Source organism: Symsagittifera roscoffensis, chromosome 9 (assembly GCF_963678635.1).
Source record: "Symsagittifera roscoffensis chromosome 9, txSymRosc1.1, whole genome shotgun sequence".
NCBI lineage: Eukaryota > Metazoa > Xenacoelomorpha > Acoela > Convolutidae > Symsagittifera > Symsagittifera roscoffensis.
The window spans coordinates 44,495,052-44,521,162 of record NC_087070.1 but is presented as its reverse complement, the minus strand read 5'-3'; the positions used below and the strand labels follow the sequence as shown (position 1 = coordinate 44,521,162).

The 26,111-nt window shown below is 38.9% G+C and overlaps 1 protein-coding gene across 5 annotated transcripts in view; it reads left to right on the top strand.

The window, feature by feature from the left end:
• LOC134854188 (uncharacterized) overlaps positions 1–6,533 on the top strand; it is a 39,982-nt gene extending 33,449 nt beyond the window's left edge. For all 5 annotated transcript variants that reach the window (XM_063870341.1, XM_063870343.1, XM_063870340.1 and 2 more), the window contains exons 3-4: positions 4,616–4,758; positions 6,013–6,533. In XM_063870341.1, the coding sequence (XP_063726411.1) occupies positions 4,616–4,758; positions 6,013–6,261 (392 nt within the window). In that variant the 3' untranslated portion in view covers positions 6,262–6,533. The remainder of the gene's footprint in view (positions 1–4,615; positions 4,759–6,012) is intronic.
• Positions 6,534–26,111: the final 19,578 nt, after the last annotated feature.

Here is a 26,111-nt window from a genome sequence, read left to right as displayed (position 1 = left end):
AAGACAGGAAAACGTAATATAGGTCAAAAATTGGAAGGTTCGTTTTCATTTCCGTTCTTTATGTGTAGGTATCACTTTTGCAGTTGTGAATGAGCTCGGAAAAATGTTGTTGCCAGAACATTTCTGATATCAAACAGTTAGAAGAGGCTTCAAAATTTCTCTTATTGAAAGAATGTAAACATGATTGATGTTTTGGTAATACAGATTGAATTTCTTTTTCAATTTTTCTAAGATTTGTGCAGTTTCATAGCTTGTCACTGGTCTCAAAAACATTGCTTTTTCTACATCTTTTTTGCTGTTGTCTGATGTGTGGTTTATGGAAAGGGTTTGCCTATATTCACAATTTTTTGCCTATATTCACAAAATAATTGTTGAATAAATCTGCATCTGTGATAATATTCTCACTTGGCAAAACACTTGTCAAAACACCAAACAATTGAAAAAATGCTTTTCTGTTTTTTTGCGGCTTGCGTCTGCAGTTTGTTCTGATAAAAATCTTTTTACTTTTTGCTCTCATATTTTTGACCAAAATAATTTGCAATTTTTATTTATCTCTAGCCTCTGCAGTCCTGTTTATCTTGAAAAGACTTTTAAGCCAATTCTTATTGATTGCTGCATTTTAACTTGGTTATCAATCCAAAAGGTTTTGTCTTCATGTACTTTTATTCGTTTATCTGGGACAAGTGAGAAGTTATTTCAATTCATTTCAATAATTTATATCTAAAAGACAAAACTATCGAGTAAAAACGAAAGGATAAAAAAAATTGGAAAAAGACGACAAGCATAGTGCCGCTGCCAGCCGATATATTTTTTAAAGTTGAAAGCTTAAAAAAAAACAAATTGATGATTTGAACATTAAACACTTCAACCAACTCAGCTGTAGTTTAATTTTGCCGAATCATGATACCTTGATTATTACGTTATCTATAAAGGTCTGGTTAATGAATTAGTTTCAGTTGATCAGTCATCCAATATTGTTTCTTCAAAGTTGATCTAAGGCCAATTTGTATGATTAATGATACTTTTTTGTTTTTTGAGCACTTAAAACACTTGTCTAGGTCTTAGTTTTTTTGGTACGTGAGATTTTTGAGAAAATGTGTTTTGCAAGGCTTCAACGGAATCTTCAGTTTCAACCATTTGCACAGAGTTATTGGTATTTCCTAGAGATGTAAATCACTAACACTGCAAGGCAAAAAAAATTGGTAAAATTTTTGAGAGTCTCATCTAAGTTTTTCTGAAAAAAAGCGCTGCTAATTGAGTAAAGTTTGATCAAGCTTTCTGATTTGAATAATTTAAGCTGATATACATTAAAATTTTCTATATTAGATGAAACACTCAATATAATTTTCTTACGCGTGTTTTTTCGGACCATTTGGAAAATGTGTGAAAACTTTGTGTTCAGGTAGATTTTAGGTTTTTCTTTTTTTCCTTTTTTTTCGCGCAAAATCAGATAACTTTGTATTCAGGTTGAGTTTAGGTTTTTTCTTTTTTTTGTCCTTTTTTTCGCAAATTCAGAAATCTTTGCGCACCACAAATAATCATTGGAGTCAGTACAGCGATAATTTATAATAAAACCCTTCCAGTTGCGATTCGAACGACATTTAAAAATTTCCAAAAACGTTTCCCAGTCTTGAGAAAAAACGGTTTGAAAGTTTGAAGTTTTAGTCCAATTTTGAGCGAGTAAAGCAATCGAGTAACCTTTGTTATACAAAACCATTGGCCATTTAGGTAGAAAAAATAAAGATTTTAGCAAAAATATAGCCGGTTTTGGAAGCTGCCTTAAGTATTTTTCTTCACTTTTTCGTTTATTTGTTTTTTCAAGTCAATTGGAGCGTTTCATGCGTAACTCACTATTTTTCTCTGCGTTTGTATACTAACTATAGTCACGTCATGCAAATGAAGCAACGCTAAATTGAAGATAGAAAAATTTTTTCTTAATAGTTTTTACGAATATGGTCGGAGCGTTCGGTGCTAGATGCACAGCCACTGGCTATCCTTGTTTCGATTTTGATAAATTTTGCCGAGGAGAGTTATCATTTTTGCTGTATTCTGCAGTTTTTAGTTTCATTTTCAATTGGTTCAAATGCTCTTTTAAAACCTTCCTTCTTCCTTTACATACTTGTTAGTAGAATTGATATTTTTTCTACCAACAGTTGCTTTTACTTACTTAATTTGTCTCTCTTTGCTGATGTTTTCTGTCAACTAAAATTGTCTAAGTAGGTTCGTTTTTGAAAAGCTTTTTAAATCGATATGATGTCTTATTCCCATCCAAAGACAGTGTATTGTCAAGTATCTCTGAAAATTTTCAATAGTTTTTCCGCAGTCAATTGAGGAAAAAGTTCCTAAGAACAGTTTCAAATAATTGCCAATACTTATAATCTGGAATCGTTGTGAATGATTTGTTCGAGTGTCTAAATTTTTATACCTACATTTTTCTAACCATTAATTAATGTTTTTTTTATGTAACTTTTTAAATCACCTTGAAATCATACCAAACAATTTCAGCCAATCAATCAGACTCAGTAAAGTCAGCGCGATCACTTTCGTATTTCACAACAACTTCCAAATGGTCAGGCTGAAATTGTTGGTAGGAAACTATTGCATGTTGAAACTCATGGAAACTGTTTTGTAGTGATCTAGTAAATTGACGCCGAACGCTGTTAGAGAAAGAAGTCGATTTAATCTTTGTCTAGCTGAGATTTTTTCTTAAAAAATGCTCACTCGCACTGAGCGCCCATGGATTCCCGAGACAAAAATAATCAATTGCAATCCATTAAAGATTTAAAATTCGCACCACGAAATTGATTCTATTGCCATTATGATCGATTATTTTGAAAAAAATAATAGCCTTTATAATCCATTATAATCTATTATAATTCATTATTTTCGGCAAAGAAATCTATTAGCTTTGCCAAGATAATCCATTATAATTGATTGTTTTTCAAATAAAAATCTTTTATAGTCCATTATAATCGATTATAATCCATTTTATTTTCAGAACTAATTTCGATTATTTTTGCAGAAGTTTTGCAAACTTAGCAAAAATTTGAAATTGTATGCCATGTCTTATAGTAAATGCCTCAACGTCTTTCCCTCAAGTTTTTTAAACTCCTCGCAAACAAAAGAGAGGTGGTAAACTGAGGGAGGGAGGCTAAACTATGGGGAGTGAACTGTGGTGGGGGGGGGGGGGGGTTGATTAAACGGGGGGATGGGTTAAACTGGTGGGAGGGGGGTATGGTAAACTTTAAACGGGGGGTGTAGAACGGTGGGACTGGAAGGAACTAGTGTGGGGGGACTGGGGTGGAGGGACTGGGGGGGGGGGGGGGGGGTGGGTAAGCTAGGGTGGGGGGATTTTTAACCACTAACATACTTCACCAAACTCTACCAATAAATAATCCCCCAAGTTCAACCGTAAGGGGTGGGGGGGGGATGAATGGACTTTGTGGTTAACTGGCACGGAGGGGGGGGGGTAAAGAAAAAAGTGGGGTGTAAACTGAGATGAAATGAAAAGTAGAGGCAAAAAATATGTAAATTTTAAGGTGAAATGTAACATTTTATGAAACGTAATACGTAGCAACTGCACATTACAGGAAATGAGATAACTTTGAAAAAAGTTGTAAGTTTCATGATAAACCTCTCAAAAAATCCATAAAAAAAATCTGCATGATCTTGATTCTAAAATTTTTGCTTCCAGATTCGATACTGGAACCCGAGGACCACGCTTAAACCGGATTTCCAATTATCTATTATATTTCCTCAACTTTTAGTAGTGTGTTTTTAAATATACGCAGTTTTACCAGCGGAATTATATACACAGTGTCAAATGCGGATTTTTGCAAATTTTGTCGAGCATTTTTTCAGGTCGACTAAATAGATTGCAAATCTGGCAAATTCTGGCAAATCACTATGAAGAGCCCATTTTGATCAAATTTTGTGCACCGCAGGCAACTTTGAGAAGCAGATGTTATGCACATTGTGAAAGCGCTTTTAGGCCGTTTTTGGATAATGTTGATCAAAAATTGTGTTTTTTTAGCGAAATCAAAGTTAGAATATTTTGACGCCGAAGGCGCCATTGAAATATTTTTAGGGTCAGTCAGCTAAAAACGGATATCTCAAAATAGTACAAAGGGGGACTCTTTGGGTCGGCAGGGGGTCGAATCCCTGAAAAAAAAACGAAGTTAGCCAATCCCGCCCCTCCCCTAAATCCGCTGGTGACAGTGTATATTTAAAAAAAACCACTATTGAAAATTGAGGAATAATCCCGGGGTTGTCTCCCAAATTCCGGAGTTATCTCCTACTCAATCGCGTAATTGCCTCCCTAATTCCGAAATTGCCATCTTAATCCTGGAAGAGCTATTTTGACGGAATTTAGAGTTTCAGTCTCAGACGACTACTTTTTAAATCATAAAATAGACTGTTGAAAGGACATTATTTGAAATATTTTAACCCAACAAAAATTTCGAGCTTTTGCGAAAGAGAATTCTCGATCGATTGATCTTTTACATAGAAGGAATTGAGCAAAAAACTTGATTAGCGTTCAGTTTTTTGATGATTTCTAGTGAAGTGGGATTATATAATTACTGTTCATAGGCTCGTTTGTTTTTTATGGTTTCAGGCGTGAACACTCCATTTAAGAAGTGGGAAAATAAGTTGCAGGATAAGCTGAAGAAAGTGACCGAATTGGAAGCTCACTACAACTACAAACTAATCAGCTGCAAACTAGCTTCAAATGGATCAGTACTCATCTCACAGAATGAGGTAAAGAGGAACTATCAATCAACCTATAAATCAGAAGCGTCCCCCCCCCCCCCACCCTCAGGGATTCGACCCCCTGCCAACCCAAAGGGTCCCCCTTTGTACTATTTTGAGATATCTGTTTTTGGTGACGGACCCTAAAAACTTTTTAAAAGCGCCTTGGGCGCCAATATGTAATAATTTTGAAGGCGAAACGCGAGCCGAAAAAACGCAAATTTTGTGTCAAAATTTTCTATAGAGTGCATAAAAACGCCTTTTTGGCCTGTTTTGTCAAAACTTTGCCTACGGCGCAATAAATTTGGTCAAAACAGGGTCTTTGTAGTGCTTTGTGAGAGCTCGACAGAATTTTCAATTATTTTTTGAGAATCAGCCCCCCCTCCCCTCGAGAAAATCAAGCTCGTAAAGTTTGATTTATAATTCAACCAAGAGATTATTAATCTACCTTTTCGAGCTTTGTTGTTGCCAAAATTTTTATCATTTTTATGACAAATATTTTTCTAGATGCACTTGATCTATCAATCTTTTTCAGTTTGGTTTATGAAATTCAAACATCTGCAGGGGCGGATTTAGGAGGGGGGCGGGGGGGTGCTGACGCCCCCCCCCCCCTCTTCTCAGGAATTCGATCTCCTGCCGACCCAAGGGGTCCCCCCTTTGGTATTTTTTAGAAATCCATTTTCAGCCGACCGACCCTTAAATTTTTCTAAAGGCGCCTTTGGCGCCAAAATATACTAATTTTGAGGGGAGAGCGCGCGCCGAAAAAACGAGATTTTTTGGTCGAAATTTTCCGAAAAGTGCCTAAAAACGCCTTTTTCGACTGTTTTTCAAAGTTTCGCCTGCGGCTCAGAAAATTTGGCCAAAACAAAACAGGGACTAAACCTGCTTAGGGCGAGCTCAAAAAATCAATTCAGTCGACCTAGAAAAAAAAAGGTCAACAAAATCCGCCCCCCCCCCCCCTCGAGAAAATCCTAGATCCTCCCCTGAACCTCTGGCAACTAATATATACCTTATGGTTTTTTAATGACTAGTCTTGTTTAATTTGAACAATATTTGTTTCTCTCAAATTTCTTTGATTCACATATATTCATCTATTTTGACCTTTTAACCCTAATTCTTAGCTCAGTTTGGAAGTTCATTGAAAGCTTAAAAATTGATCCGAAAGATTTACACAAAAATGTTGTAATTGTTACACAAATATTATATTTTAATAAAAATCTGAATATATTCTGAATTCGAAAAAAACGGGTTAATTTGTCGCAGGTGACAGGGAAGGAAAACATGGCCACTGAGATTTGCCAGGAGGCGGACAAGTTCGAGGCGGACATGATAGTGATGGCCAGTACAGGGTGGGGAGGGGTGAAGAACAAGTTGCTCAAGGGGGGCGGTGTAGCTAACTTCGTAGTTCAGATGGCACTACTGCCAGTGATGCTGGTACCCACTGCCAAAAATGAGGCCAGGATGCAGGAACGAAGAGCCAGCATCAGACGAGACAGCAATTGTTCTACTTAGACACCAAAAAAACTGAAAACCAAGAAAAAATAACCATAAATAAGAATGGATGTCAAGAAAAGATAATTATTTAAGATGTACACTCATTGAAGAAATGATAAAAGACTTAGAGACTTAAGAACAATTAAATAAAGCTTACTGATAAAAACAGAATTACGGTTTAATTTGGAAATGTTTTTGTAGATTGATAGCTATGAATATTTGTAACCAAGTTAGCATCCTAACTTAATAGTGTTTGTTGTTTATTAGTAAATTGATGGTTTTTTTCTGTACTGTAAGTTTTGAAGAAATTGTTTGGACAAGATCAGAGTGCAGATCTGTTTGTAAAATTTTGAGGCAACCAAAAAGTTCTTCGAAAATAAGCATTTTCAGAATTGAAGATCCTATTTTGCGTACAATCAGGAAAATCATATGATGTGGGGGTGCTTTGAGAGATATTTTATCCTGCGTGGGTGGGGGATGGGGGTACTGAAGTACAATTGTACTTGGTTGGTTTTTTCTTCAATATATAATTTTGACGCCATTTAGTTTTGACACAATTTTTCATGCCATCTTAAAAAAAAGGGATCTCTTGAGATCAAAATTAAAAAGAACTCTCACCGAAAACTATTTATGAATTAATTTTGATTTGAAATTTGCCGTTTCGAGTTATGATAAATGTATGCTTAATTTTTATTAACGTTTGGAGTTTCATGGATAACCCCTGGAGTTTCATGCCTGGAGTTTCATGGATAACCCGCACTCACTAAAAAGAGAAATTAATCAATTATATTACAATTATAATTGTACTTTTATCAAAATTTTAATTAATGATAAGCTCCATTTTTAGATGTTTAAGCGATTTGTAATCCACTATAATGATAAAACTGTTGTTGGCTCTAAATTAAATTATAATCAATTATAAATGAATATAATTTTTCCGAAAAATTCTTACAACATTGCGACGCCAAACTGTGCACTGGATAGGAGCACAACTTTGTGTCTGTATGTTCCAGGATTCCAGAGACAATTCTTAAAACATGTCTCCGCAACAAGCAACAAGCAAATATAGCTAGTTGTTCTGGATTCCGCAACTGTAAGTGGATTCCGCAAAATGTAAGCGAAATCCGCAAATGTAAGTGGATTCCGCAAACTGTAAGTGGATTCCGAATTTTGTTCAATACTGAACTTGCACATGAACAACATAAAAAGCTGTATGGAACAACATAAAACAAATCGACAAATTAGGTCAGTATTTGGGATTGCGTCAATCCCAAATGCTGATTTTGGAAGCATAACGCCGAATAAATGCAGTAATTGTAGTCATTGGGTTGAGAGTGTACGGAAACACAACACAGAGCACGTCGCCAAAGTAGGTCAGTATTTGGGATTCCATCGATTCCAAATACTGGTCAGTATTTGGGATTGATGAAATCCCAAAAATTGGAATAATGTGGAATAAATATGGAATATATCCATTATTTGGAGTCATTAGGTTGAGTGTGATTAGAAACCCAACGCATAGCAAATCGTCAAATTAGTTCAGTATTTGGGATTCCATCGGTTCCAAATACTGGTCAATTTTTGGGATTCCATTAATCCCAAACACTGATCTATTCTAGTAAATTTCTATTCTAGTAAATTTCTATTCTAGTGAAATCAAATCATGTATTTAAAAAATATAATTCTAAAAGCTACTACCTATAGAAATATATGTAAAGGAAATCCGCAAACAAAATGCGGATTCCACTTACAATTTGCGGATTCGACTTACAATTTGCGGATTCCACTTACAGTTGCTGATTCCACAACAGCTCAATTTAACGATACAAACTTCCACAAACTGTTCTGGATTCCGCAACTACAGTTGCGGATTTCGCAAATTCGACTTTTTTTCGAGCGATTTTGAGCAGTACAATGATTTAGATATTTGTTTGTGGAATCCAAAACAGCATAGAAGATCAAAGAAAAGTAGCAATGTTGCCGATTCCCAGACAAATCTGACTTTGGCCTGTTGCGGATTCCGCATACAATGCAGAGAATGCACAGTTTGGCCTCGTAATGAATCTCTTATAACCTATTACAATAGATTATAATCCCTTTTATTGTCAAAATATTATCACAAAACAAAAATCATTTATAGAAATGAACTATAAAATAAATTAGCTATTTTGTCAAAAACAATGTCTAAAATAAGATGACTTGTCACATTTTGGTTCATCTGAGCACAAAGTTTTAGCTCGAAACAAAATTTTTACAGATATCCCTTTAATTTAGTTCAAAAGTTCACGCGGTAGGTGAAAAATAACCAATCGAAATAATTCAGCAAACTAAAGCAATGTGCTGATATTTTGGTGGTTGAAAACTCAAAATGTGCATCTTGAAACAACTCTAATCGGGAACAAATGAAAAGAAAACGTTATAAATTTTAATTGATTTGAACCCTGCTGAAACAAGTTTTTCATTTTTCACATAAACCAATCTCTACGAAAAGGATAAAGCAAAAGCAATACAGAAGCAAGATTGAAGACGAAATGAGCAAAAAAAGGATCATAATCAGTTTTTATCTATTATATTCCGCTATTATCTATTTGTGCAAACCGTATGATGTACAAATTAGGACAAATAATCGATTATGACCGTATCAAATAACAGTATCAAAAGATGGATTAGGAATCGATTAAAATTGAATAAAACATTTTATAATTGATTATTATTTGATTTTAAAAAAATATAATTTCCTAATTGAATAAAATCGGTTCTTTTTTCAGTTTTTGTAAGACTGCTACTGAAACCATAAAATAATCGATCATTAACGCTCAAAACTGGATGCAGGAACATTCAGTGATGTTGGATTTTCATGGTCGGTCCCTAAAAAAATCAAACTGGTTCATTGAAAACGAATATAAATTGATTACACAGAGGCAAAGTTGACCTTCGCAACAGTTGTGATGCAACAATGGCAGCTAATAGAAAAAAAAAACACAAAAGCTACCAAGTGAAAAAAAAAAGCTGGAATGCTGGAAAAACATCAGTGGAAATTTTAAAGAGGCAAAAGTTTTTAAAGAGGCAAAGATTTTAAAGAGGCAAATCTAATTTCGCTTTTTAACGACGTAAGATGACAACCGATATAACAAGCATTTTTTTTTCATTTTTTAAAAGACGATATCATCTTCTTGAGCCGAACATTACCTTAAACTACGATAACTCTGCTATTATTTAAATGAAAAAGTACAAAAAAAATACAGAACAATAGAAGTCAACCAGCGCATCAGGAAATACAAGTTTTTTCTTTCAAAACAGTAATTTTCTAAAAATTTGAGCGAAGTTTATGAAACTATTTTACCTTTTGATATCACTTAACACTTCATAACTCCCAGACTGCATCCCTTGCATAAAATTTTTACTAGCAAAACTATAGGCTAAAAAGCACTCTCTACTATGGAAATTTGTGGAAAAGAAAATTATTGAAAATTATTCAAGCTCAAAAACGATTGTTTTTTGGCGTGTGCTCACCTCATAATTAGTATAAAAAGTAGCAAAAATTTTAGCCCCGTTACCATCTGAAAGTACGGTCCTTTGGATGTGGATGAAGAAGAAAGCCTGACTGAAATTGAACTTGCAAATCTTAATCAATTATTTAGTATTTGATCGTTTTTGATGAATTCAAACAAAATTCAACTGCTGTCTTTGTTTTCGTCTGTTGTCGTGGTTTGTTCCGTTGGTTTTTCTACTTGCTCCTCTTTTTTGGGACTTTCAGTAGTTGATTTTCGACTAACTCTTCTCGACCTCCTTCTCACTTTATTCTTATTGTTGCTTTCGCTGATTCAAAAAGTTCTCATGGGACCCACAAACTAGAATTTTAGAAAACAAAAAACTTTTAGAAAACAAAAAGTTGTCTGAACAATTGTCTGAATACTTCAAAGCCTGTATAATTATAAAAATTTCAAACTGATTTTTATGATCTCGCCTAAAAATCAAGCATGACAGTTTACGGCGTAAAGTGATAATAAACTTTGAAAAATTGTGTAACAGTTTTGATATTTTGTTGACAACTTCTCTATTTTTTTTTCGGTTTATCTGTTCATGTTGAAATTCACGCGGAACAGCTTTGATTTGTCGTGAAGTTTGAATGGTTTTTTTTTCATTTCATGCAAATTTGATAAACATTTGTTCCCATGAGAAAGATTTATTTGCTTGGCCAAATACCTACACTGCAGAGCTCTCTCCCGTAGCAGCTGTGTAATCTTTCTCATCATCACCCTCCCCTTTTTTAGCCGCCGCTGGTTGTTCATCTTCATTCTCCTCTCCCCCGTCCGATGCCCCTCCCCTCTCTTCTTTGTCAGCGTCTGGACTGGCTGACCTCGCCTTTTCATTATCTTCGTCTTCGTCTTTTTGGTCTGCTTTGCCGGAAGTATCGCTCTTCACAGAACGTTCCGGAGGGTCCGACTGGTCATTATCTTCATTAGCCGCGGCAGAACCTGCACAATTTAATGTAACATTTTCTACGCTAAACAAACTTTCTCAGCAATTTTTTCATATTCGCCGCGTCACGTATTCAAATGCTACTACTTGATTCGAATCTGCTTGAGTTTGAGTTTTTATAATCACAATATGAAACAGTTTGAGCTGGCTCATAATTTATGGACTAGCAAACTGAATAAAATTTGTTAGTCAAAAACGGATGATCATGAAAAAACCGGAAGCCACTAGTGATGATGACATGTTGATGGTCCGATAATAGCCTGAACATTAAGTTCAAGTAAACGAAACAACAGATCAACTAAACGCAGTAAAATTGATCGTTAGAAGTTAATTCCATGGAATAAATTTCCCCAAATGTGTTTCAAATTTTTTCATAAATTTTGTTTTTTGAATGATTTTTGTTTAATTGAAATATTTGCAGTTGAATAGTAAAAACCATTTGTGGGCTGGAAAAATTTTATGGCTTTTCCCCGTTATTATACTACTCCCCACAGTATTCGTAGATACTTAACCAGCGGTTAGTTATTACTGGATTGATTATCCGTTAGCAGGTACCGTTATGAGGAATGTAAATGACATTCTAAGAAAACCCTAATTGAGTTTGTTATAACCTGTAGCAGCAGCCATAACCGGAACCGGTGGGTAGGGTACAGACTGTCCCCCCGTGTTATCCGTCGGGTAGGGTGGGTTGTTAGCAGGGTACTGATTGTTGCTGGCGTCAGGATATCCCTGGTTAGGAGGGTACGGGTACTGGCCAGGGTACGGGTTCTGGTGGTACTGGGGGTTATTTGGATCGAAGGGAAACTTTTAAATGGTCAAATGGTACTTTATGTGGTGTACTTTCTAAGTTAGGTAAATGTTAAAGCCCCCCTCCCCCAGAGTGAAATATACGTAAGGAGGAGTGCAGCCAGTATTTAGACAGCCGCGTATTCATACTGGTCAGTATTTAGACAAATACTGTATGAACCAATCAGAATCGAGAAAAAACATAAATAATCCAAAATAAATAATAATTATTTATTAATTTCTTCTTTGTCTCGATTCTGATTGGTTGAAACAGTATTTGTCTAAATACTGACCAGTATGAATACGCGGCTGTCTAAATACTGACATGTAACCACGAAAGGATACCATTATTGTCGATTTAATCTGCAAAGCAGATTATGAGCATTTGCACATAGTTTAATGTTTCTAAGACGAAAGCTCATCAGTTTCCTTCCCTGTTGTCGGAACTTTCTGTGTGAAATGTTTTCACAGTTACCATATATTGTTTTTCTTAATGCAACTGTTTGACAACACAGAAAGAAGCCTTCAAACACTAGGTACGGAGAGGACGAATGGTTTGGTGTTAAAAACTTCACAAAGTTCAATTCACTATCAAGCCGTACTAGCCAAGACATATAGAAGTGGCAACTTTTTGATTTCACTGGGCAAATGATCAAAAACTTTCTTCGCGTTTCTGTCGTTTTCTCTGCAACTATATAAGAAATAGGGTGCAAATTTTGTGGCATGCTAGGTGAAGTTATCAGAAAGGTCAAAAAGTCAAATCACAAATTGAGAAATCTTGTTGTAAAGGCCCAAAACAGCAAAAGTATCACAACTATTTCCCTGGTGTTGTTGCTGCGCAAACATCCTTGCAAACAGCACAAAGATTTTGAATCAGCGTGAAATTACTCAAACATTTTTAGCCACTGGTTGACGCCAGATCAAGTAACTTCAATTCTTGTCTGTCATTTTTCCGCTATATAAATAGTGAACAAAGCTCATCAGCTTCCCAATGGAACAATTTAAGACCATCCATTCAAATCCTTTCTTTGTTTGCGCAGATGTTTCCTCAGCAAGAACACCCGTGAATTCAGTAATGACATATTGGCTCTTTTACGCCTTCAAAACAGTATTTCTCAAACTTTAATCCATTTATTTTCATCTAATGTGCGTCAAAATTGCAACCCTATACTTTAAATAGTTGCAGTAAAGAAAAACAAAAACGTGAAGAATGTAAGCTTGAATTCTCTTAAGTCTCGAAGAAACGATAAACAAAAGATTGAAAAAGTTGGTCAAGGGTCAAAAAAAGATTGTATCTGTTTTGACGATAGAGACATTAGAAGGTATTAGGTGCTTATACCAGACAGATATGACAGAGTTGACAGACAACATGTACGCTTGTTAGAATCCTTTGCATGGATCAGAGCACCGCGTTTTCAAAAATACTCGCTGAAACAGTTATTTTGTTGGTTCATGTTGCTCAGCTAGGCCTAACTTTGTGTTGACGCCGGACCACGTATATCTTAAATTTCTTTTTTTTTTCTCGTTTTTGCAACATAAAGAGCAAGTCTATTTTATTAGTTTTCGAGTCTGTTTTTCATTAACGCCTTCAAAACAAACTTTCTCAAATTAAATGCTAATGATTGTAGTAAAAACACTCAAGTAGGTTTGTTTTTTTTTCACGAAAGTGTATGTTTTTTTTTTCAGCTCCCATTTTTTCCAGGCTTGTTTACTTTTTTCAGGTGTATGTTTTTGAAAGTTGATCATGCAAAGTTTGATCTTTTGTAGTTTAACTTTTGATTTTTATTTTCGATTTGTTAACGTCATTTGTTTAAGAGTCAGTTATTGTAGTTCAGATTCTTATAATACAACCAAGCCAATAAACGAAATTTTTTTAACGTTTTTTTTGTGTTCTCTGCAACTATTTAAGATAAAGGTTTTAGCTTTTGACAAAAAGTAGATGAAAATGTTTAAAATGGCTTAGCCGAACCAAAACAGGAAAAACCTTGTTTTGAAGGCGTGAATTAGTCGCTATCTAATAACTAGTTTTAGAGGTGTTCTTGGTATGGAAACAGTTTGCAAACAGCTTAATAAACTTTAACATAAGTGCTCAAATTAGTTCTTTGGGAAGCTGATTAGCGGGAATTATGTTGCCGAAAATTAACAGAGAACAGAAATAATAAAGTTACTTGGTCCGGCGTCAAGAAACGGTTACGTCTGTTTTGTCGACTTATTCACTCAAACATCTAGGAAAATTTGACAAAACTTATACACTCGCTAATGATTCTCACGCTAATGATTCTCACGCTAATGATTCTCACGCTATTGAGAGTCCTGTGCATGGATTGGAGCAGTAATTTTTCTGAAACATTTGCTAGAACAATTTTTGATGGCTGATTTCAATCGTCAGCGCAAAATTATTCATAAAAATTTAGCCTTTTTTACTCCGGACTAAGTAACTCTGTTGATTGTGTTATTTATAATTTTTCGGCGGTGTAAAGAGTAAGTCAGGTTCATCAGCTTCCCATAGAACTAATTTTAGCCCATATATTCAATTTCCTTATACTGTTTGCGAGGTTGTTTCCACAGGAAGAACTAAAACTCTAAAACTCTAATACTAGAGATGCACTCCGATATACTGGCTAATTTACGCCTTCAAAACAAGTTTTCTCAAATTTGGATCCATCTAGCTCTTTCCATCCATTACGTGTCAAAATTTTATTACGTGTAAACATTATTGTAAAAAATTGCAGAGAAAACGACAAAAACGTGAAGAAAAAATTGGTTCATTTGCTCTTTGAAATCAAAAAATTGCCACTTCTATGTGTCGAAAGTTAATCATTTTCTCTATTTGAGCTCACATTTTTCAAAACCAGCTCATGTACCATTTGACCTGTTGTTGTTGTTGATTGTAAGGATAATTTTGTTGATCGTAGGGATACTGTTGTTGGCTATAGGGATACTGCTGCTGCTGCTGCTGCTGCTGCTGCTGTTGCTGCTGTTGATTAGGATCATATGGGTACTGTTGCGGCGGATATTGTTGATTGTATGGGTATCCCTGCTATGATTAGAGATCAATAAAACTTATTGGCGTATTCCTATTTGTCTATAGGGTACCTACTGTGGCAGTCACAGGAAAAAATTTTGACATAGGGACGGTGTTTTCAGAAAAATTTTACACATGTTTAGGCCTAAAATTTCGACAATTTTTTTTGCCGTTTTTAGCAGTTCAAATCGGTATCAGTACATCTTGACGAAATGAAAAATAATTAGAAATTTAGTGTTGGTCAGTCAGAAGTTGCTGTCCTAAAATGTACTAAAGGTGACCTTTTGGGGAAAAATAGCAATCAGAGTTCAAGATAAAAGGGTTAAGGAGTAGAAAAAATAGCCGATTTTTTTGGGTTTAATTGATGTCTGGTTGGGATCTTGATCTTGTTCCCCCGCGTGTTGATTGTTGAACTGATCAGCTCCCTCTTGCTTCGGGTAAGCTCCTCTGGCTTCATTTTCTTCACCTTCTCCGTCGCCCACATCCCCTTGTTTTTTGGATTTTCTAATGGCAAAACAAATTCAAAAATTAGATAAAAATTGAACAAAAAATACAGCCAACACAGAAGGTTGGAAATATTGCTAGAAGCTGAAAACCCAGATGCTCGTCGGTGGTTATTAACACAAACTCAATAACATCAAAGCACCGCTAAACTGATTCTGAATTGATGCATCATCTTGAAGTCTTTTAGTTTTGATTTCCAGTCAATTGAAAAAAAGTTTCAAATGGCGCTATTGAAACTTTTTTTCATAATTTGGAGCAAAGTTGGGAGAGCTAATTATGCCAGGTTAAAAGAGTTAATTTACAGAGAGACTTTGAATTGCAGTCAAAATCTTTCATTCGGGGTTTTAACTTGATGCTAGCATTTGTCTTATTCTACTATGGTTTTACTTTGACCTGGCTTTTTACACCTTCACCATCGCAACCGAAATTTCATTTTGAGAAGCTATCTTAGCGTTGTCTCAACGCAATTGAAGTTCGCTGGTCAACAAATTAGCAATTGCGGTGGGATATTTACGTCATATTTTATACGTATAAGAAATGACCTAATAATCCTTTGCGGAAATGCACTTGCAATTTTCCGGACCTTGCGCAACTTTGAGCTACTCAAAAACCGCTGTGCGACTGCAAAGTTTCGATCGCAATCCCCTTCGCGCGACCGTATTTGGTCGAAACTTAAGTCGAGCACCTCGACCCGGGACGTCGTAACATCACGCTTTCAGATAAAATTGTGTAAAATATATTGTGTAAGATAAAATTAAATTGTAAAATAAATTGTGTAAGATTATATTGTTACAATAAGTTTTTCAAAATGGGGAAGCAAAAGAACCGCTAACTTATCAATTAGGACTAACTTGGCGCCGCAGCAGCAGCAGAGTGCAATTCCGATCACGAAGCAGATGAGGGCGAGTGAAAAACAGGCCCAAAGTAGTCCCACAATCACACCCCCAAACTTCCCCTTCACCTCCCCCGTCCACACTCCAGCCGCAATCACCCCACACAACACTAAAAGAAGGTCGAACTAATGGCCCAACTAAAGCGGCAGGTACCTGTTTGATATTTTTTGAAATATAATTTACTGATGCGATACAAGAACCTCAATTTTCAAAATTTCAAAAAATGGACTTTTGATGGCTTAATCGCAGATTTGGTCAGGTAGTTTTCCAGAAAAAGCAAAAGTTGATAAAAACTGATAAAATTTCAATTTTTGAACATCTTCTACTGCAAAGTTTTGAGAAAAACCGTTTTTGCAAAGCAAACTAGCTCAACTTGTTCTTGTGATGAAACCTATAATCCCGAATTTGGCAGGGTAGTTTTTTTTAAAATCTAGGTTTCCAAAAAATGGGCAACTTTGCAGAAAAATGTTTTCCCTCTCAGATCAAAACTAGTTATCTACAAGAGTTATGGTGTAGCTGTATAAGTACGGAATTTATGAATCACTTGTCTTTTTTTTCATCAGTACAAAAGTTTTCAAGAAAAGTCATGAACTTTCATAAGCTGGTCAAAATTGGACATTTTCTATGGTTATAACTTTTTCTACAAAAAACGGGTAGCCGTTTATGGTGTAAAAACGACTATCACAGGTTAAATAAAAAAAAACTTGTTTTCTCATTATTGGTCGGGTAGTTTTTGAGAGAAGTGAAATAGTTTCCAAAACACTGTAAGTGTTTGAAAAGTTGAACATTTTTAAGGAAATAACTTTTTTGTACTCTAGGAATATTACGACAGCGCGGCTTATGCAGGAGAAGTTCCCATGACATCTTCTCTCGATTGAACTTTCAATCTCAAACTTGGCGGGGTAGTTATCAAGAAACAACGTTTCCTTAATTCGGGTCAAAGCATCTCCACTGAAAATTCTGAAGGCCGTAAAACGCGGTGTAATGTAAGAAGAAACCAGCGGAATATGGAGGCACACGTGAGAGTAGCCAGACATTCCAATAGAGCAAAAATTTTTGTTCCTAAAAAAAAGTTGCAGTAATTTTTGGGAAAAACCTCAAATTTTTCAAAAAGTACAAATCCTAAGCGTCTCGAAAAAAAATCTTTTATAATATTTGTTTCTTTCAAACATGAAATTGACAGAACCGTTCGTTGAAAAAAAAGAAAACTTTAAAAATGTCCAAAAAGAGAAAAACTCCAAACTGACCAGGTTTTTACAAAGTTAAGAGTGTAACTGCTGATGCAGGGAACATAATTGCACCATGATCTTGTTTTTGAACCCATAAACTCAGCGCCGGCAATGTGTATTTTGCTTAAAACAAAAGAAAACAATTTCGAACGATACATCAAAATTTTGTTTTTCACTGCCTCATAAAGTTTTCAGTAACAAAAAATGAGTACAAATTAGTGGCTCAGCTAAATCTGGAGGCTTTTTTTGACAAATTTATTTTCATAAAAAGTTGCACTGATGCGAGAGAGGGATAACTTTTAAGATTTCAAATATCGTGTTTTGTAGAATCTTAGCGCTTTCCGTACTGAATTATAGGATTAGCAGCTTATGTTGGAGAAACTCCAAATACACGTTGTTTAAATGAATTGTTTAAATGAACTGAACAATAAGTACAAATTAGTGGCCCAGCTAAATCTGGAGGCTCTTTTTGACAAATTTACTTTCATAAAAAGTTGCACTGATGCGAGAGAGGGATAACTTTTAAAATTTCAAATATCGTGTTTTGTAGAATCTTAGCGCTTTCCGTACTGAATTATAGGATTAGCAGCTTATGTTGGAGAAACTCCAAATACACGTTGTTTAAATGAACTGTTAATCTCAGATTAGGCATAGTAGTCCACAAAAAATAACTCTCCAAAAAGTTAAAACATCAAAATTCGTCCGGAGAAAAAAAAACCACTTCGAGCACAAATATTCCGTCATTTTCTTTGAAAATAGTCGGAACAAAAAGCAACTTTAGCATTTTGAGCAATTGTTGCATGCAAATTTAAGGTCTTAGGTGACATATTTTCTGGCCAAAAAATTAGCTTTCGCACCCAAGAATTGTATGAAGTATGTCATTTGCTCTTGCTTATTACTTTTGTCTGTTCCAATTATTTGCAACTCTCTATATATAACTTACTGCAGAACATAGTGAGTAGGATGACAGTTAACACACAGCATGAACATCCTCCTTTTTTGCCGCTCCCCTTCTGAGACGACTGGGCACAACAACCACACATGATGATACACCAGATGGGTAAGGCGGCGATTGCCAACAGGAAGGCGATCATGTGAAATGCATCCGTCGCATATAACTCGGCCGCTGAAAAGCAACAGAAAAAGAGTACTAACAGAAAAACAATCTCTTCTTTCAGGGATCTAGTTAACAATCTCCACCCCTTTCAAGAAAGTGGGTTGGAGATTGTTAAGTAGATCAAAACGATTGATTTTTTGACCGATCAGAATGCAGCAAAAATTAACTTCTCAATAAAAAGCTCAGTGCTATTTCTCTGTATTTATTTTTATGGGTGGAGATTCTTAAGTAGATATCATGGGGGGGAGGGGGGAGATTGTTAAGTAGATCCTCTTTCAGATATCGGCTGGCTAAGTGGCGGGAATTTTTTGACAGCCTCGCTCGGTTTTGTTGAAAAAAGTTTGTAAATTGAACCGCCAGATATTTCAATGGTTTCGTGCTGTCCCGAAGTTCGGACCGACATTGCATTATTTCAGCATCGAAATAAATTTTTGGAATTTAGTATATATTGGAACTTATAATCGTAGTTTTGTGTGTTCAGTTGCGTATTCAGTTGCGTATTCAGCGTATTCAGCGATACAAAGCACAATGTTGACTTTTTTTTTTATTAGTTAACTCACTAATTTTCAATTCCTAAAACTGATTGCATCACAGAGTGTAAGCGTGGCAAACACAAACGTTAAGTTTTTCTGCCTAAAAGTAAGTGAAAACCAGATATGAGCTTATAGATGTGCAGTTGGGGGATTACGCTTCGAATGACATCATTATCCAGAGACATGATGATTTATAAGTCCCAAAAAATTTTTTAAAACTCTCATTTGAAGTTTTTTTGAAAGTTTGTCCGATAAGATAAGCAATCTAACCTAATAAAAGATGGAATCTGATTTAAATTATTTTGAAAATATGAATCCAGACTATTTAACATAGAAAATGACTTGAAATAACTTCAAAATGTACGATTTGTCGCATATTTCCAAAATTCTAACCCAATATACTTTAACTATATACAACAATGGACCGAGGGTCATAGGTGATGTCTTAGACTTTCATAGGGATCATAATTGAAGCGTCCTAAGAGATTGCCCGATCAAATTGGTGCCCAATTGAAGACTGTAGAATTGATAATTCTAGACTTACTTAAGTACGTTTCGTACGAAGACCGGTAACGAGTAAAGAGTGGCCTTCCCCCGACTGAGACTGAACTTTGTACAGCAAATAAATGGCTTCCGACCCGGTCCGAACCCCCGTATGCTCGGCGACGTAACTCCATTTAGCCTCCTGACCCTGCTCGAGTCGATACTCGCAGATGTGGACTCGCAACATTTCGGCCAAAACGTGAAGATCCGACTCGAGTATCCCGCGTTGAACGACACTCTGACCGGGATTGAATAGTTGAATTGCGGGTAAAAAGGTGACTGATAACGGGTGATTTGCATCCGTTGTTGTTCCGCGAGCAACTCCTGAAGCCTCGTAGACCGATCAATAGTCCCGGTAAGAAGGTGGTGGATGCAATCTAGTAAGCAATTGGACCAGGGATGAGCACATTCTACAGCCATTGGCTCGTATCGGAAGGGGTCGATTTTGGCGTATTTCTCCGTTATAAAGGGGTTGCTTCCTATCCCCAACCCCAACCTTCGGCAAATTCGGACTCGCGTCTCCGCTGATAAGTGAATCATCTTCCGTCACTAACAATAGTCTTGCGTTTTTCGGCTTAGCGCTCGCAGTCAATGCAGAGGGCCCGACAATGTTGGCGCAAGTACTCTATATGGTACCTGGTGTGGACTTCCTGTTCCAGTTGGTGATAGCCGCCTCGATGACTCAAAGTGACCATGTGTACCTCTTTTATCTTTTAAGGTTGAGTCGACGTTCCGGTCCTGTAAAACGACCTTCCCGTCCCGATATAACTTTTGCCGCCTGAACGTAAATTTGGAAGCTTTCCGGGGAACGCTTTCCGCTGCGTTATATTTAAGTTAGGGGGAAGGACCTCTCGACCTCGTGGGTTACTTTTATGGTACGCAAGAATTTCCTTATAGGTTTGGTAGTCCATAATAATGAATGTATTTTGTGAATGAAAATAATGTACAGCTAAAGGAAGCGCGTACTATGAAGATTGTTTAGTCAATAAGATGAATAGAAAAGTAAACAAACAGTGAAGTTCAAAATAGTTCGAATCTCCAAAGGTATAGTCCTTCCTATGGCGGAAAACGCAGGTGAAGTAAGATCGGCGGAACCCCCCAAATGGAAATTACCGGGGTTAGCTTTATGAAACTCATAGCTCGAATATTAGAGATGTAGAGATGATTTGACCAGGGCAAGCAAGAACCCCAGACCCCTCGGACCCCCGCGTCAAGTGATAACGGTCCCCGGAAGTGCGAATAGCCCAATCAGAACTCAGTAACTAGCGTTTGGAATGGAACTGAAATGAAGTATGTTACATTCCTAGTTGAGGGAAGTTTAAGTTTAGAATCCTAGACCCCCTGGACCCCTACTTCCGGTGCTGCGCCCTATGCAAATAGTCCCCATCCCGAATTCCGGAAGTCGTTTCTCGGTTCCCACTGAACTGAGGGACCTAAAATTTTGGGATATCATAGGTAGTGTCAAAGTGCATCATGTATTGTAATTTGAACCATATCCCGCGGTTGGACCTGAAGTTATTAGCACTTGGGAAAAATACCAAAGAAACCGAAATTAGGCAATTTACGCAAAATAAAGAGGGCATATTGATTTTACGGCGGCAATAGGCACTACAACTCATCCTCAAAAAAAAAGACTCCTGGTGAGTAAAACCCCTCCTACGGCTTCTTCCGGTGTTAATAGCTTTTCCCGGGAAAAGTGATAATGGACCTTAGAAATGGGATAACTTGGGAAGTATCGATGGGATATAGATAAAACTTGGTAGGTAGGACCCCTCGGGATTCTAAAATTGATGTTCGAAGATTGACTCCGTGCGACACCGGGGTGACCTTTAATTGACCTTTGGGCTTTTAGGACCAAATTTATATAAAAAACAACGGGATTAACACCGGAAAGTGGCGTATTCATTCGACCCCAACCCTTGGGTATGAGAATTGGTCACTTTACTAATATTTGAGAGGAGACTTTCCTTTTGGGAAATAATTGAGAAGCTGCAAGAGATAGAACCGGGTATATATCGGAATTTTAGATGCTTGGGAATGAATTAGCAATCCAGGAAAAGGGTCTTCCCCTACCCTTGGGAGGTTTGAACGTTAATCGGATAATTAAATAAGATCCTTGGGAAGATTGGTTAAATAAACATAACTCGATTTAGAGGTGGAAATGGACTTGATATTTGCACACAACTTAGATAGAGATACCTTTGATGAGCTTGGAATTTAGAAATGATGTCGTCAGAGGAAAAATTCGGTTGAAACCTTGCGAAAAAGATGCCAAAGTAAGTTTCAAGACTTTTAGGGACGATTGAATTCTAACTTAAACTAAAATTTAAAAAGAAAAACATCTAGGGATCATCAAATGTCCTAACTTTAGAGAGAACAATCATTGCTAATTAGGAGAGTGGTTGGTTCTCAGAGCAGAGAGCAAGAATAGTAAAACTAGCAGATAGTTGGTTCTCAGAGTAAAAGAACGAGAAACTGCGAAGTTTGGAGATCAGTTTAAGTACCTCAAAGGAATAGTAATTCGTTGAGACACTATTATTTTTAGCAGGTCGAACTGAGAAACAGCGAGGAATTACTGTGTGTAATTGATTGTTAGGGTTCTCCAAGTAAACATAATCATAGAAGAGAGTTAATCAAATCTTAATTGGGTAATTAGGACAATATACTAAAAAATCGCGGACCCTTTCCTCTGAATAAATTATAAGATTTTATCTTGGTCACTTATAGCCTTCTGTGTTTGAAATTATATTATCTGAAATAAATTACGATTGGAATTTCTTGCGATTGTACTGAGTGGACGAGAGAGCCCAAAGAGCATTGCACAAAGGGGCAAGTAACATAGTACGGTACAGAACACTTGCCACCAATTTAACCCTTTGGATAGAAGTGAATCTTGGTCGCCTCGCTGAATTCATTACCCGAGAGATCACATTGCGGTTCCGTTAAGTAAGCATTTGCGAACGGACCTAGAGAAGCAAATGACCTAAATCTACATTGGCGCTCCTGTGTTAGCAATATTCTGGATTGTAATTACGAATACGCTGTGCGTTGATCGAGACAGTTTTGACAGAAAATGAACGACCAAGAACGCGCATTGATGGCCGAAGCTGCAGTGGCAGCAAAAAATGCTCTTGAAAGGCAACAGGGGATGTTCGGATTTGAAACGATCCGCCTTGACCGGTTTTCCTCCAACAGCTACCAGAACTGGGCGGACTGGAGTAAGCACTTCGCTTGGGTTGCCGATGCCAACTGGTGGGAAGACAAACAGGCCAAGATGGTGCTGCCCACCTGTTTGACGGGCTGGGCCCTTGAAAAATTCTCAAGCATGCCGGCCCACTTCAGAAAGGAAGTCGACGGCATACCAGACCCCCTTTAGGGGGAATGCTGAACGAACTCAACCAGCGAATGAAGTCATTCCAGACACAGGCAGGCGCCAGGGCAGCGTTCAAATACCTGATGCAGAATGACAAGGAAGGAATGCGAGAGTGTCAGATCCCTTGGCGACGTGGCGAATGCGAATCGCGAACAGTTTATCGACGGACTGTTTGATGTGGAACTACAGGACCTCCTCCTACGCCCAGGCTCTGGAACTGGTGAATAAATCGTCCTGAGCCAGGAACAGTAAGAGGCTGCACCTTGCAAGAGTGGCGAAGGATGTACCGGCGCCAGTGGCCGAAGTCAGTCGTGGAGGGCAGGGGCAGAACGCTCGGACTACTCCAGGGACGATAGTTGCGGGACGACAACCCGAGGATAAACCAACTGGTGAGTGTGCAGAGTGATCCTGTGACACAAATGCAGAACATGACGGCAATGATGGGTAGGTTCGTTAAATCTATTATTCCCGCCTCCACCCGGAGAATCTTCCCCTACCCGAACAGACTCAGCGGCCGCGGCAGCTGTACGACCCCTACACTGGCAATGACCATCGGGGCTACCAGAGCAACAATGTGGGACGCTACGGGAAGAAAAACCAGGCTCCCCGCGGCAACTGCTACGCATGCCATCAGCTAGGGCACTTCGCGAAGGAATGCCCCCAGAAAACCGCGGATCATTTAAACTACTGAGGGCCGGGACAGTGATCGGAGACCAAGGAGGTTTCGTCCCGGCCAACTTCAAGAACCAACAGTCAAGTGGTGGGTGCCCACCTCATAGCGGCTCTCCCCAACAAACCCCGAATTCTCAGATGCCCCCTCGAATCCTGCAACGCAACGACAGGACGACTGGATCGGAGCAAGTGCAGTCACTTTTCCACCAACCCCACCCACCTGCCGACATGGTTTCTAAACAGGTGTCCAGTACCCAGTGGCAGACGGAAACATCATTGGAGTTCGTCGGCGTGGGCCAAGCAGCTAAGGCACCTTTAGGATTGACGGCAGACGTTTGTGTCGGGGGAACCCCAGTGAGAGCGTTAGTGGGTACTGGAGCTACCATCATTCTCATCAGAAGCGACGTATACAGTAAACTCGTAGCAGCACCGCCCCCAACATATAATGGTTCTCTTGAGACAGCGGATGGACGCGCGGTGAGCGTTGACGGCTGGGTTACTACAAACCTGAAACTAGGATCGATAGACGACGACATCGAGGCGCTAATAGTCCCCGAGCTGAAGGCTGGATTGATCCCTGCCATGCGATCACTCAAGCAAAACGAATGCGCACTGGCTTTACACGGCGATAGCTTGTGGACAGGGCCAAAAGAAGGGCCGATAGTTCCGCTGCATTACGAACCGCTGCGGACATAGCCGCGGGGACTTCAGCAGCCCCGGGTCCTCCCGAGCCAACAGCAGGCGCGGCTGCGCCCCTACCCTAACCGACAGTTTCAGAGGCTCCCGAAGATCCCCAGCAGCCTACATATGGCCCTGGAGACCCAGTGAAGTGTTGGACCGACGACGAAAAAGATCACGAGGTTCAGGCAGGTAGGGACATGGGCGAAAACGATCTACATGCGCAAGCGGGACGGCATTTGGACGAGGACAATGAGAAGATCCTGGAGCTGACTGTCCCTGGCGTGACAGGCATGGAGAAAGACAAATTAGCAGAACTCATCCGGTCACACAGAGACGTGTTCGCCCTAACAGACGCAGAGTTGGGGCAAACCAATCTAGTTACCCATCGGATCAACACGGGGGATACGGGCCCCATCAAGATCCCTCCTCATCGAGCGTCCCCAGCGAATATGCCGATTATCAAGCAGGACGCGCAGAGCATGCTGGAGAAAGGAATAATCCAGCCACCCAAAAATCCGTACAAGGCCCCAATCGTTCTACAGAAGAAAAAGGACGGGAGCTGGCGAATCTGCGTGCATTATTTAAAGCTGAACGATGTAACGATTAAAGATGTTTTCCTCATTCACCGGATACAACAGACTTTTGAAGCTTTGAAGAGACAGATATATTTCTCGACCTCAGACTTGGCCAGCGGATTTTGACAAGTACCCGTGGCAGAGGAGGATCGCCACAAGACGGCTTTCGTTACCCCCGACATGTAGCCATTTGAACTGTCTAACGCCCCAGGGACCTTCCAGAGACTAATGAACAAGCTGTTCCGGGAGCACTTGTGGAAGTTGGCGCTATTGTTCCTCAACGATGTACTAGTCTACAGCCAGTCCGGCGATGATCACTTCTCCCACCTTCAGACTGAGATTCAGCTACTGAGGGCGGCGAATGTGAAGCTAAAGCCAAAAAAGTGCTAACTAGTGCAAAAAAAGGTCACCTACTTGAGCCACATCAATGAGAACGATGGGATTCAAGTGGATCAGAATAAAGTGGAAGCTGTAACCAACTGGCCGTTGCCCACGACAGTGAAGGGAGTCAGATCTTTCTTGGGGTTTTGCAATTACTATCGCCGGTTTGTGAGAATCTTCGGTAGAACAGCAAGCCCCCTTTCCTTGACAAAGAAAAAGGTGCCATTTGTATGGACAGATGAGTGCCAGGCGGCCTTTTTGATCAACTACGGAAGGAGTTAATCACAGCTCCGATGCTTGAGTTCCGGGACTACGGCGGAAGTTTTGTAGTGGAAAAAGACGCGGGCAACACGAGCCTGGGAGCCGTGTTGTCCAATGTCATTCATGGAATAGAGAGAACCTTAGTCTTTGCTAGCAGGATGCTCTCAACGACTGAGAAGAATTACTCGACGACCAAGAGGGAAGCTCCAGCAGTTGTGCAGGCAGTCAAATGGTTCAAGTCCGACATCTGGGGAGTAAAGTTCGTACTGAGAACGGACCACTCAAGCCTGCAGTGGCTTTTCAAACAAAAAGACCCGTACGGGATGACATTCAGAATGCAGCAGCAACGCAATGGCAACGCGGATGACCTTTCGAGGATGTGGGAAGGCTTCCGGGTGAGAGGGAAGAGGCGTTTCGACCATGCCCGGAGCCAGTGTCTCTTGAGGAAGCCTTGCGAAGGGTCTCCCGGCTCCAATCGGAGACAGTCGCGGCCCTGGACGACGGGCAAGAAGAGGATGGGGACGAGGTGATCTCCTGGACGAGGACCCCCACCGGGGTTTCCGCTCTACAGAGGGAGGACGATTCGATCGCCCAGGTGTTTTATTGGGCGCAGACGGAGGAGGAGACAAGCGATCTGCCGTCGCTAGGGACGAACCTTATCCCTAAGGAGCGAGCAATCCAGTACGGTTCCGAGGCCCTGGAATACTGGTCGAGATGGAGCGGACTGAGCATCCGGGCGGGGTCCTTTAGAAAAAGTGGTTCCCAAAAGGATGACTTGCGGCCAGTCCTTCAGACGGTTGTTCCTACTGCCGG